Raw genomic sequence first — 14,783 nt, forward strand, 5'->3', positions numbered from 1 at the left:
TCGCTCAACAAAGAAGTGAAAAAAAAAAAAGCAATACAAATCTTATAAATCTAAACAAGACTGCTGGAGCGTCTCAAAACACCAACCACTGAAACAAGGTGACAGCCAGTGTTTTCTGTTGGTTAATAATTTAGTGGAGGATTGAAGGCTGCTCTTGGCAAGAAAGTGCGAGTTTTCATGTGTTTGTGTTCGTCAGCAGCAAATTTCCAAACACTGTGTATTTTGACTGGAAGGGGGCACCTTGCCCAGCCAAGGAATCCCAAATGCACTGAAAAATGTAGAGCTGCGTGCCTCGCTGCCAAACACATTAGCTCTTGTTCTTTATTTAAGCCTTTGTCAAACTATCTGTGGTACTTCACTCACACAGCCACTCTTTTCAAGGGCTAACCGGCCAAGTTTGGCCACTCAACACCAGTGGTGTAAGAGTGCGCTGGTATTAAAGGAGTGAGGAGGCTCCTCAGCTTGGTCTCTGACAGCCCCCTTGAACTCTGCGGGCCTGGTGATAAAGTGGCTTGATGAGTGGGCAATCTCTGTCTGCCAGCTGCTGGCCTGGCCAGGGGAGCTGGGAAGGTGCCAGACTGAGTGAAGACCTACTCCATACAAATAAAAAACACACACGCATAGTTTAAATGTGAATGTATGCTGATCTTATTTGGACAAGTACTGTATGCTGGTCTGCAATGACAAACAAGTCACCATGCAGAAACACTGTTTTCGCAAACATAGCTGAGGTATAGATATTCAAAGTGCTGATCCAATATTAACACCAGCCTCCAGCCCATTATCAGGCCAGAGGGAGACCTGGAGATGTGACATCACACATCCTTAAAGAGAGACAAAAGCTGGGACCTTGAGGCTTAACTGCCTAACGAGTAGATGCTGAGCGTGTGTGGACCAATATGTTTGTGCATTTCAGTATTTAAATAAAAGTCCCACATCAAAAAGTCATAGCAAATACAAACTCCAACCTGCGCACTGAATTCATAAAAAAAAAAAGAAAAAAAAAAGAAAAAACATTTTTATTTATATATTCATTCATTTTCACAGCCGGCTGAACAGAATGCATCAAGCCCCTATGCCGTGACTCTATAGACTCTACATCTCACTCTCTATCTCTTTCTCTACTACGAGCCTACGAGTGTGCTTCTTGCATACACATGCACAGAGAGTAATGCTTCTTGGAAATATTGCTTCAAGAGATTAGTGGAAAAGAAAATGTTTTGGAGTTGTCCCAATTAATTTGTGTAGAACTTCTTTCTTGTATCAGTATTAGTGAGATTGGACTCTTGACTCGAGTCACAAATTGGAGGACTTGCGTCTTGCTTGACTAACTCTGACAAAAGACTCAACCTTAACTTAGCATTAATGACTTGAATCTTGACCTCGATTTGGGAGAAAAGACTCAAATGGACTTGACCTCTTTTTTAATAAAGATTTGCATTGTATTTTAAACATGATTGTGTAATTTCAATGTTTTCAAAATGTATTGGATTCGAGGATTATGTCAATGACAACAAGAGCAGTGCTATGCAAGGTCTAAAGCTTAAAAATCAATGGCAAAAGCACCACGACATTCATCTTTAACTGTAACTACAAAACCGGCCAAGAAAGGTATGTGAATGTGTCATTTTAGCTAACTTTTTAGCTGCTCAAACATCAGCTGCAAAACTGCAAAACGTAACATTTTCTATGACTGGACTTGACTGGCTTGATTCTCACCACAGTAACTTGGGACCTAAGTCAGTGTCTAAGTATTTGATAACCTAAGAATGAGACTTAAAAATCAACAATCATTCTCCAGAATTGTGCCACTGCTGCCTTACGACAACACTGAAGGGACACGCTGCCTAACATTCATAAACAACAATGTCATTGTCCATTAGGATGATTAACTAGACATCATCATATGCCAATTCGGCAGACATCGACCAACCCTACAACATGGTTGTTACTTTAATCATCCCACTTAATGCACACACACTGGCTTGCCTCGCTTATTTCTGTTTCTTCCAGTATTTGTCCGTTCTGTTGACCTTCTTCATCAGCAGTATGTTAAAGTCAGCTCATCAATCACAATTCCATGTCGCTGTCTATCAAAATGATCAAAACCAGCGAGATGTCAAATGACACCATATCGGCCAGGCATTTATATGCTTTCACCAAACAACAGGAATGAGAAGGAGGGTGAACTGACACAAGAGAATGCGTCTCTCTCCGTGCTTCTCTGCAGAGCATGTGTAGTTGTCAGATGATGGAAGCATAGAGCGAGCGGAGACTGTCCACGTGTTACTTGATCATGGATAAATAAATAAAATCTTTAATCCACCTGAGAGAGACAGTTTAATACAGCGACAAGATATATCACTTTTTTTTATTTCAACCACATAATGAACAAATCTTGAATCTAGATCTTCATGAACTACAAAACACACATAACCCAGAAAAAGTTATCCTACTTTGTATCATATTCTGCATGATCTCCGAAGTTTAATGAGGCGTTTTCAATCACAGAGTTCTTTGACAAGCTGACTGATGACTGAGAGGTTAGATTTATGGGCAATAACAGCAACATGAATCCTGCTCTTTGCTTCATGCATATTCAGGTGTCATCAACATGTGGATCTGAGCTAGATTAGAGGGTTGTGTGTTGACATTCGCTGCTTTCAAACAGAGCACAGGGCTTTCTGGCTGATTGCGTCGACATGTCAGCTGATAATTCAGGAAGTTGAATACACATGAGTAGATTGGACGCCATTGTTCACTAAATGACGAGATCTGTCTTCCTCTCCGCCTCTTTAATTATCTTCCTCGGTTATAATTACACGTGTGAAGGTCCAGAGGACAATCACTGTTGTGCCGCGCTGTCTGCTAACTGAAGTTAGATGAGATAGGCAGAGGAGACTGCAGAGACTGATACTGGCTCTTAGCGTCTGCTGTTTGAAAATCAAAAGCATTTCAACACAAGAATAAGGAAAAAATCTGCATAAATCACTGCACTGTATACATCTGCCGGTGCACTTGTAAAATAACACATTTTAAAAGTAGAATATGACTGAGTTGAAATAAAACCATATTAAAGCTGAAGAGTTGTTCCATTAGATGACAGTAATTGTTTCGCAAAAAATCCACAATTTTACCACCCATAAACAGCTGACAGTTAGGACACACTGGAGGCTTTCATTAATAATAGTGATGACTGAGAACATTGAGTGACCTGGGGGTCCTTAAGCAGCCTTGTAATTCTCTCTTAATGAAGCCGATGAATAAATGATTTGAGGCGCTGTGCATGAGGAGACTGATCCCCCGTCAGCATGTCTCCGCGGGGTTAGTAGGAACCTCAGGGGAGTCCTCTCCTCCTTCTCTATCCTTTAATCCCCACTTTTTTGCAGCCATCCCCTCTCCTCCATTCGTCTTTTTCACCTACAACCTTTACACCTCTGCCTCCCCTCTCTGCATCCCTCCTCCCCCTCCTGTCTGTGATCCTAATCTCCTCTAAAACATCTTTTCCTGGACTGTGGGAGTTGGCAGATAGTGAAGGCCACCGACTGACTCATTCCGTCATAAACAACTGGTGGGTGTCGGTACGCTGGCAGCCCTCCCGTTTCAGACACGCTCACTTTGACAGGTCATTTTTTTATGATGCTGATTGTTATTTTCCCTGTTATTGTTTTTCTTCCCTGTGACTTCAGATGGGGGGTAAAAGTGCAACTCTCCGAGATCAGGCAATCTTTCTCTCTGGGACAAAAAACAAAGATGACAGTAATAAAAAGGAGAACCAATTGCTTTTTCATTTCATTTCCAGTGGGAAATCAGGCTGAGGGAGGAATAAAGGAGCTATAATAATAAAGTTTAAGAAGAAGGGCCTATGGCTTTCCATTCCCTTAGCAAACCACGAGCAGTAGCCACCGTGGACAATACAGTTGCTTAGGGTCATCCACGTTATTGGAGCAAAGGCAAGTTCAAGCAGTGGGAACAGGTGTAGTAAAACATAGACTCCAAGTTAAGGTATATAAGATTGGCTAGTGCCATGAAACATGGTATGGACAAACGCATTTGCCCGATTCAAACAATCTATAGTGAATGGTCTGAAGTGCATGGGGCAAATGCATTTATGATGTGTCTAACACCAATTCTATTAGACAATCTGGCTAGAAAGAGTTTAGCATTTAGTCTCTTAATTAATCATCACTAAGTTTTTGGCTGGGACATGAATCAAACCAATCAGTGTCATCTCTCATTTCCTTGAAAAGCAGGCCTGACCCTGGCACATTACTTTTTAAATGGCAGATTCAGAAAGTGGGAGAAGCAAATAGTTTTCCGCTGAGGAAACAGTTCTGCTCATCGCCTCCCGACCCTTTGTCCTGTCAACAACTTAATTTGACGTGAGGAGGAGCAGTGCTGTATATCCCTGTGTGTGTAACAAACAGATTGTGATTCCGAATAAGGCGCCCATTGAATAGCATTTTAATACTGCGCCGTTGACTTCAGACCAGGTTTTTGTTGGTCAATGGCGCAATTGCTCGCTTCAGCCTCTAGATAGCAATGCGCCAACAGTGCACTTGGAAACAATTAATATTAAGAAAAACATGCCCAGATGGGTGCGACCACATTTGGTTCTTTCACAACCTGAGTACTGGGCATGAAGAGAACAACTGCACTGGTGGGAGACAAGCAGTGAGATTTCATTGCACTTCGATGTGCGCCACTTTGAGCCGAGAGTAGAACAGGGCCCGACATGTTATCAGAGCATTAAGCCTTTTCCTTCATTCCTTTTTTTTTTGAGAGGATGAAAACCTTTCTCCTCTATTTTGTTCGGTTTCTTGCAGATGAAAGGAAAATAAGAGACCCTGCTGGGATTCACAAGTAGGCCGGGGACAAAATTCAGGTGAGCTATTAGGGTCTGAAACTGCTCTCAAAAGCTGATGCTAGTAGTTAACATAATTCTACTTAACCAGAGTGTTTTTTAACAGTGCATCATTCTATGCTGTGGCATCGTTATATTGCTCATTACAGTGGCACATAGCGCAGCTATCTCCGCATGAACATCCAAGTTAATGGGCCACAATAAAGACACCACTGTCTTCATTTTATGGCTCAGTTTTCTAATGGCCTACTTGGCTTTCTTGCCTGTTCTCTCAAAGGAGCAATCTAGGTCTCTTTAAGACCTCTGATATTCTCAGCACACTCTTTCCTCCTGGCCCATGTCTCCTTCCATCCACTACTCTTCCTCATTCCTATCGCCCTCCCTCTTTCCTGACAGCTATAGGCAGCCCACGGTAGCCCGTGGCCTTTTTCCTGTGCCCTTAGTTTCATTAGCGGGCCCCAGATGCTTAGCTGCTTATAAAATTATGAAGGGCCAAAGCCAAGCGCCTCCAGATGGGACCCATCTATATTCAGATGAGCTGTTTCCTCACATTCAGAGCAATCCCACCCTGATGTCCTACAGTGTCGTCAACAAACATGCTGACAAACACAAACACAAGCGAGTACAAACAGATGCACACATTTGCAGAGGAAACCGTGCGCACAGGGCCACCCAGGCAAAAAAAACACACACACACACACACACACACACACACACACACACACACACACACACACACACACACACATGCCGCCTGGATGGGTGGCATCGTTCTCTCTATAGGAAAACAATAGCTTAGCTGGTGCACTGTGGTTGTGCTGTCAGCTTAAGCTTTTATCCTGTATTGTGTGTTGGACAGTGATGCCTGGGGATTTTTTTGCTTGTTTGTTTTTTTTTTTTAATAAATGGCCATTTCGGGAATGGACTGAGAATTCTCAGATCATTTTAATTATTGGGGAAACATCATCAGAACAAGCCACTCTAACAACAAAATGGCTAGAGCTGGCTCGATGCTAAACTATAAGATGTTGATAACATGTGATGGAGAGTCGAACGATGGCTACTTTTGACCACTCTCTTGATTTCTCTGCTAACAAACCTACACCCAAAATAACAACATAGCAACTGGAGCAAAGTGAAACCACTGGATGAAGAAGAATTTGAGCTTTTTTTGCAAACATTGATGCATTGAGTAGAGATGCATATCTGTGCGTGCCCCTGACGTTATGGTATGCATGTTTAATTGGACAATCGACCAGGCTAGCATGGTAATCAACTCGTCATCTTTCTACCTCTGTCTTTCTCTTTTTCTGTACATCTTTTCCCCTTGTAACTTTAACTCTGCTCCAGTAATTAAATCACAGGCATGAGTTTTGAGACAATCAAATCCCCTGAACTTCACACTCCATTTCACCGCTCACATCTCTGACACCCCGGTGCATTCAAGCAGCACAGAGGGGAGACCCATTTCAATACAATCATACGAGCAACACATCCATGAAAATGTCTTGACACTCAAAAAAAAAAAGGTTGAAAGCACAGATCCAGACATGTGGACAAAGTAATAGAGGTAGGCACTCACATGACAGCCAGCTAAAGACAAAGGACTGTTAAGAGATAATGGAGGTTGTGTCACTCTGTTTGATTCATACTGACGTGTATCTACACAGGGAGGACTTTACGTATCAGTGAGAGCAGAACAAGAAAGTTGCTGAAGAGAGGCGAATGCAATTAGGGGATGAGGAGGATTTCTTCAAGTATCCGTTTTTCAAAAAGAAGAAAAGGGAACGGTTTTGTGGGCCTGCCAGCTGCAGATACTAGCCGTGCTGGAGCATTAGTGAGGCAGGAACCCGCAACTCTACTGTTGACTTAGCTGAGCCATCTGAATTCATTACACACACACACACACACACACACACACACACACACACACACACACACACAGACTTGTGTCTTGGGCAGAATGCAGATATCAACCAGTCCTACAGAGTGTCATAATATGTCCCGTAAACACCTGACAGCGTGGCTTTGTGGAATCGCTGAGATACCCATAATCCTTTAGTTGGAGTCAGGGGGTCAACTCGCCATCGTGCTGAGCACACCCAATAAGCTTCAAACAGCCTATAGCCAAGCATCAACACCCAAAACCCTTGCAGTATTCTGCACAGCACGCAGGCTTGGCTGCTACGTATTCAATGTTTATCCAGCATGGGGCGAGTATAGAAATCGCTTAAGAACGACCTGCTGAAGAATCTGTCTTTGGGACACACTGGGCTCACAACAACAAAACATTTTGCAACGTTCACGAGATCGGGCCGGGGTGAAGGTGAGGTCCTCCGCCTACAATACTAAAAGCAGCCGCTGACTTACAGTACAGTAATCAGGGGACTGCTGGCTGCAGAAAAACTGCAACGCCTCACCTAGTTCATTATAAGATGACACAACCAATTTGTACCTCTGCCTGCTGCAATCTACCAAATCTCCCCTGACAAAAGCATTTAGATTAGAGCGCTTTCAGGGAGGGCTGCGCTGACATGCGTACCCAGCCTGTAAAAGGGGAAATGAAGTGCCTTTTTAATTCTCCTCCAGGCAAACATAAAACTGTCCAGGTAAGTCATTTGTGGGTTGAATGGAGAGCCAGAAGCAAGTTGCCTCTCTGTCGCAACACCTCTCGCTCTCTCTCCTTTTATTCCAGCCTTTTCCCTGTTGGAAACTGTGCGCAAACATGTGCTATTGTGCACAAATGCAGCACACATACACACACATGCTCACGCACAACCACACGCGCACATCCTTATCCTCATCTGGAAGATTATTAATCTATTTGTTACATTTTGTCCCATTATTTCTACCACATAATCCTCTTTCACTTCCTTTGGCAGCATGCTAATGAGTTTCTGTGAACAAGGAAGCTGCACGTGCTGTTGATTGTTCTGATTGGTGCGTCTCCCTTTTTCTCTTCCTCTCTCTCTCCCTGTTCTACCCCCTTCCAGTTTGTCCTACCCAGAGGAATAAAGACTCCAAGATGGAACAGAAAAAGTGGAAAATGAGGAGAGGTGCCATTTCATCTAATAAAACAGAGCTTTGTGATCACTTTCCTCTTTCAAGTCTTTAAAGACTAGTGGAGTGAGGTGGAAATGGAAAGCAATCGCCCCGGAAGATGAACACCACTCCAGATTTTGGCTACAGTTACCAAATCCCTTTCACAGCTACAGTACATTACATCAGGTAGTCTCTTTTTCCTCTTCCAAATATTCGCTCAGATTCATACATCACTCCATTTTTCTCTCAGCGGTCGAACTGGTGACGGATAATTAGGCGCATGTGTGTGCGTGTGCGCCGCTTACTTTCCCCCGCGCTTGGTTTTTATTAAAAGATTTTTGTCCGTCTCTCTTATCGCACAGACAGTGTTGACGGAGAGGGAACATCATATATAACATTTTTTTTTTCTTTTTTTTAATCTCGATATCTTATATGAAACCCATAGACTGTCTTGTCGGATGATTGCTACGCTTTCCCACTCGCAAAATGTGGCTTGAGAGCGAGGAAGCAGCGCAGAACATAGTCTCTGTTTTAAATTAAACACACACGCAACCACACAGAGATACAGGCCGCAGGCACAGTATAGGTGTAATAAAAATCATGTTACAGTAAAACATCACGAAATTGAGAAACATGGATGTGAGGAGTGGAGCTACTGTGGTCTCACGAGGAAGACGGCGAACGTGACAATCTTTCCTTTAGCCTGGAGTCTAACAAGTATGACCACAGGGGGATGAGCAAAAAGGGAAATAGTTGAGACACCGTAGTACTAAAAACCTACGTGAATTGGTTGCAATATAAGCCAACAACTACGCAGGGAATTCATTCATTTCAACACATTGTGTTTTAATACTAAACAAGCTACTCGTTGTATCACACCACTGAGACTCTTTGCGTAGTAAATAACATTTGTTATTACATTCTGAGGACACTTTATAGTTGTGATTTGTCTTGTCTTACGTAGGAACTCCTGTTTATGTTTCCTCTGTGTATGCTTGTCTGACAATGTGCGCGTGTCTGTGTGGGCGATTCAGGTCAGTGGCTATGGTGGTCACTGTAAAAGATGGGATGGGCCTGCTTGATGTTTTTATGAAGCGAGTCTGTTTGGAAATGAATCGTTAGTCCCGGTTTTTATTGGTCAAATTACCCGAGCCGGTCCTTGTCCTGTTTGCCCTTAATTAACAAGCGTTCAATTCCCCTAATAATTAGTGCGCGCTATTAGCTATTTTACATCACTCTTCATTTGTCGACAATTAAAAGGTCTATTATTAAAAGGCATGCCACATGGTTAATTGGACAAAGTGGCTCGGCGGCATGGGAAGCGAGGGAGGAGGAGAGCGAACGACAGGAGGAGTCAGAGGAGGTCTGCAGTGGTTCTCATACAACCTTTACAGTCTGTCTCTCTTCAGTTTGCTGCCTGACACTCTGTCCTCACGAGAGGGACCGTCTCACTCACTGTGCCGCCACCACACTCGCTGTGTTCGGACCCAGACGGGCGAGCTCAACATTGCGGCAATGATAGAACAGGAGGTGTGTGTTGTACTGGGAGAGGCGTTTCTTTATAAGGCTGACGAGTGCAGTTTCCTTCACACCGCGGGACCTATGTGCACAATGTGTGAAAAATATGAGCAGGTCCTGTGCATCCCTGCTGTTTTGGTCTCCTCCTGTAATTTCTCTTGTGTGTGTTAAGAGTCACTTTGTGATATAATCACAACAAAGACACTGAGGTTGTTCAGTGAAACGTGAACCTGAGAGTTTGTAAGTTCATGATTTCTGTTCTGCCTAGAATTTCACAAAAACATTTGCGTGAAGCTTAAGAACACTTATGGAAATTAAATCATTAATGGATAACTCCACTAATGTTACACATTGAAGTGTGTTGACAGGTCTTAAGGAGCACTACTGAATATGTGAAAAAGGTAGTATAAAGTTCTTTGTTGCCCCAAGAGAAGCTGCATTTAATCTGATAAATTGCCTCCAATGATGTCCCTCAGTGGCTAAGTTGCACTGTGGGTGATGTAGGCACCAGGTTTTGAGAAGGAAGATGAAAAAAAAATGATATCTCTGGTTCAGCAGTATCTATTAGGATCATTAAACTGTCCATAATCAGTCCAACAATGGATTCTCTGGAGCAACCAAAGGCTTTATAGTCCTAAAGAACTAGAGGAAGAAAAAGTCAAGATATAAAACCTGTGAAAATAAGTAAAAATGTGAGAGGACAAACAGGCAGACGTTGAGTTTTGAGGGAAAACACTGTAACGACGGACAAAAGGTGAGCAAGGAGAGGCACACAAGGCCGTGGCCGTATCCTCTCTCTTTCTCTCACCCTCTCATCACCTCTCCTCACCCCTCGCCCTCTGCCTGGGCTTAACAAGTGGCAGGGGAAGCAGGCAGGCTGGAGCTGTGCTGATTGACAGAACAATTACTGCTAACACGCACCCCGATGGAGAGGCAGACATCTCCAAATAGAATTTCACTATGCTATTGCATCACACGCTTACAGGAAGGATTTTGGTAGAAAACCAGAATTGCCCTGACTGACTGGCTGACTGACTGACTGACTGTCTGTCTGTCTGTCTGTCTGTATGACTGACTTGCAGCTGAGCACAACTGCTTGAAGAGCACTCCTCTGTTTTTCTCTGTACCTTGCATGGAAAAAGGCAGGAAAAAGCATTTACCCTTGATCAAGGTTGGCTAGTTCTAACTTTAGAAGCAATGTTTGGCAACCCATTTCCACCAACTCTGCCTGTTCATCTGTTAGCTCAGTTAGAGGTGCAGCTATTTTTGTCCACACACCTACTGACTCGACAAAGAAGTGGAAAGTTAATTAAAAGAGACATCTCAAATCACAACATTTCCAATATATTAATCATCATGGATCTAATGAGCTGGAAAGACACAATGTAAAGACCCGCATTTTAGACTGTGAGGTAAGGTCAACAGTATCGTTATGTAAACTGAGCTTGAATTGTCTTTTATGTGTCGCTGTAAAGCCACATATTTGCATTATGGTCTTCATGCTGCACAGATGGGAAGATTTATTTAATGTTTTTTTTTTAAGTCAGATGTGCAGGAGAGGTGAAAAAATACACTGATGAATAGTAATAACATTTAAAGACTTGCTACTTCCAATCTCCTAAATGTGGGCCTTTGGTGCTATTCTGTGTTTATTTGATTTCAAACTCGATATCTTGGGGCTGTTGGTCAGACAAAGTGAAGACATTTGCAGATGTCCCCTGGACCTTTGCAGGGGGTTTTGTTCACTATTTTTATTGAATTTCAGAGACTAAATAATTGACTAATTTAGAAACGTAATCTTCAGATGATCTAATAATGAAAATAGTTGCTGACCTCATGTGCAGCTTTGGAAAATATCCTCTGCTGTCATACTGTGCCCTCTCGTCTCCTGCTCCTCTCCGCACGGGACTCCGTACGAAGCATCTGTTGGTTGATGCAATCAGTCTCATGCAGCCATCCTGGCCATTACCCCACCCCACGGCATTCCGGCCTCCAACAGCTGCATTACACCACGCTCTCTGACTTTCTAATTAGCTTATCTCGGAAAATAAGGATGCTGGGCAATTCTTTGCTCTAGCAGTCTAACATCGAGCAGGCCGCGGGGAGCGTGGTTGGCACCTAGTGCCACCAAGGGGGCTGTTGTCTTCGACAGACGAGGACAAGAAAATATGGTTTACTCTCTTTCTTCTGTCTCATAAACACTCTCGCTCCTTTTCTCATTTCCTTAGCAATTTTTCACTTTGAACTTTTAGTCAATTATCAATCACACAAGCCAGTTTAGTTTATATATTTGGAACTCACGGTGAGTCCTGAATATGTAGTTCATGCCTGCTAAATAATACGATCTTCTGCAGCTTCTCGACTACAGAAGCAGCTCCATGTTGTGTTTAACTGTGAATTCCATTACAAACACATTTTTATTTATTCTATACTATCATTTTAGAAGCCTCATTATGGGCTGGAGTTTGTTCAGGCAGTTGTTAAATAGACAATAAGCATTAGTAATTCAAGTAACTTGGCTTTTACTTTACTGTTATCTTTATCTTCTAATATATCCTATTCGGATTTTGCCCTAGAACAATGATCAAATCAGTGGTCAAAAACAGTTTTCTAATGGAAAATGTCTAACATATTTCTAATATCATTCTTGTATTCTTCTATTCCTTAATGGCATATACATGTTTTTTTTTCTCCTCACTTCCTGAGATTTGACATTGAAGAGTCTGTGTGCTTACAGACTAAACCCCGTTAATCTGTCACACGTTTCAAAAGCAATGTAGTCCTTTTTAATTATTTCAGCCACCATTCATTATTTATCAAACATATAACCTGTGATGCTGTTAAAATGCCAGATGAAAGAAAAATCCAAGCCTCTGTCAGCTCTGATGTCTCATGACTGCAGGAGTCATGGAGAGAGGGATGGGAGGGAAAAAGGGGATGGAGGAATGGATAGGGGACAGATCATTCCACCTGTAGTGGTGAATGTCCTGCAGGACTGTAATCTGACAGTTGTCTCTCACTGAGACGCCCGACGTAGCCGTGGCCAGCCAAGCCCTGCAGCCTCCAGCACCAAACGATGCTGGGGCCCCGGGACATAAGGCACCTGCACAGGGAGATAAAGGCTTCAACTCCTGGGCTAATACTGACGATTCTTTTGATAAATACAGACATGGGGTGGTGGGTGGTGGGGCGGCAATCTTTTCCCGCTCACTCTCTCTCGTTCTCTCCTCCCTGTCGACCTGTCTCAGTAATCTCTTTTTCTTATACTTTGTTTTTTTTTTTCCTACAACCTCTTTCTGTCTGTTTCTCTCTCTCTGGTTTTCTATCTCTCCCTCTCTCTGTACCTTCTTTATCCTGTCCTGTGTGAGTTTGGATCAGACAGGCGAAGCTCTCCACGCGCTGCCTTTTTATTTATTCCATATCTGTAACTGTCAAAAAGAAGATTGCTACTTTCGGAGCTGTCTGTGCTTTGTTGTGCTCATGGAAAGTCAAATAGAGGAGGTTGTGTTAAAAGCATCTTGACCACTTTGTGGGGACACAAACAATGTCAGCTGTAGTCTTGGAAGCCCCAGACAGTTGAAAATGGCTCTACAAGTGCGTGAGACATGATGCCACTTAGATGGCACAGTGCTGAGAGGAGCGGTTAAAACAGTATTAGCCTGAGGAGGTAATTGGAGTCGGGCCTCTGCAAAATTACCTCCTGCTGTGTCTGTCACTTAAATACCTATTTATGAGAGCTTACTAAACATAAACATAACCAGGGTTGCATGATTAGGGTATTAAGAAAAGCTTTGGGGCCTAAATGACCCAAGAACACCGCTGCTCAGATTAACACCTCAGACATTTAAGATTATGTCAGATGAGGAGTCAAGATCATTCATGTTTCATGTCCTGGGTCAATATCTAGATGGCACAAAACTGTCAACTGCGTGAAACACTTTTAACAAATAAAGAAACGGTGGTTTTAACTTTGATTTGCAGCGCTGTCAACACAGTAACCTGGCTGACAGTGGCTGACTCACCTGAGAAATAACACCAATTTCAAAAGATGCCCTTGCCAGCTTCACTGTAAATAAACGGTTGGAGGAATGATACAATAGCAGCAGCTGGGACCGTGAAAAAGCCATATCTCCATGAGCACAACAGAGAAAAACTCTTTGAGTGCAAAGTTGCAACTACACCACAGAGTCACAACAGACAGTGCGAGGCAGCCAAGCTGAGCTGCATCATGTTGCACTGTGCTGTATCGTCGACAGCAGTTCATCTTTCCTGTCTACGGTGTCGTGCCCATTGTCTCTCCCCATTAGCCTGCGACCGCGGTGCTACGGTACGGTCGGTGCGGGCGCTAGGCTGCAGACGCAGACAGCTCAGGGTGGCAGATGCCTGGCTTTTCTGTGGATGCCCTCCATCAACTGATGACAGATGTCAGGGCTCCTCTTGGACGGCAACACTTCATCACGCTACCCCTGTTCTCCCTCCTCGCCCCACTGGATACACCAGCCTGCTTGGCAGACGCAGCCCACAACCACGCTGCACCAGCTCCATTCCCTCCTGCCACACCTAGCCATTCACACACATACACATACATTCACACGCATACACACATATCTCTGCATCTATCAGTCAAGCGTTATTACATCAGACAGCCGTCATACTGGCAACCAATGGATCACATGCTAATATGCCCAGACGCATCCACTCTGGAAATCTAAAGTATCAGTCTTTAGGGTGGGTGTGTGTGTGTGCGTGTGTGTGTGTGTGTGTGTGTGTGTGCGTGTGTGCGTGCATGTGTGTGTGTGTTGGGAAATGCTGTCTACTGTAGGCAGAGAAGACAAGTTCTTGAAAGTTGCAGGAGGATTTTAAATTCTCTGTTGGCATTGTAGTGAACACAACATGGACTAAAATGTTATATTTATAAAAATATTCATGTTTAGATTGAATAACTTTACATGATTAAAAGATTTTGAAAGAATTATTACACACTTACCATTTTGGCCTGCTGGTAGACTTGACTACGGGAGACATGCCATCCCTGTACAGGCTCTTGGTCTTGGAGAAGTTGACCACATTGAAAATGACTCTCTGAAAGACATTTAAAGACAGTGAAGCACATTAAAATCACAAAAATTGAAAGCCAATGTCATTTTTGAACAAGAGCAATGTTTTTTATAAGTGACCGGGTTAAACACCGTCACTGGAAATGGTCAAATGGGACTGAGACTTACGAAAACTAAGACTAACGAGACTAAACGATGTGGAATCAGAGACTGTTGTGCCTACATCTTCACAGAGACCTGTCTCCAACATCTTTGATCAAGCTGTCATACTGGATGAGCTGACCATGTTCCAGGTGATGACA

The 14,783-nt window shown here is 43.2% G+C and overlaps 1 protein-coding gene across 6 annotated transcripts in view; it reads right to left on the reverse strand.

Moving 5' to 3' along the window:
- agbl4 (ATP/GTP binding protein-like 4) overlaps window positions 1–14,783 on the reverse strand; it is a 279,730-nt gene that overhangs the window by 152,244 nt on the left and 112,703 nt on the right. For all 6 annotated transcript variants that reach the window (XR_005077889.1, XR_005077890.1, XR_005077891.1 and 3 more), the window contains exon 4: window positions 14,412–14,506. Coding sequence is in view for 3 of the 6 variants with exons in the window: in XM_037115638.1 (XP_036971533.1) it covers window positions 14,412–14,506 (95 nt within the window). In the remaining 3 variants the exon portion in view is untranslated. The remainder of the gene's footprint in view (window positions 1–14,411; window positions 14,507–14,783) is intronic.

The sequence above is a fragment of the Acanthopagrus latus genome, chromosome 11, assembly GCF_904848185.1.
Source record: "Acanthopagrus latus isolate v.2019 chromosome 11, fAcaLat1.1, whole genome shotgun sequence".
Taxonomy (NCBI): domain Eukaryota; kingdom Metazoa; phylum Chordata; class Actinopteri; order Spariformes; family Sparidae; genus Acanthopagrus; species Acanthopagrus latus.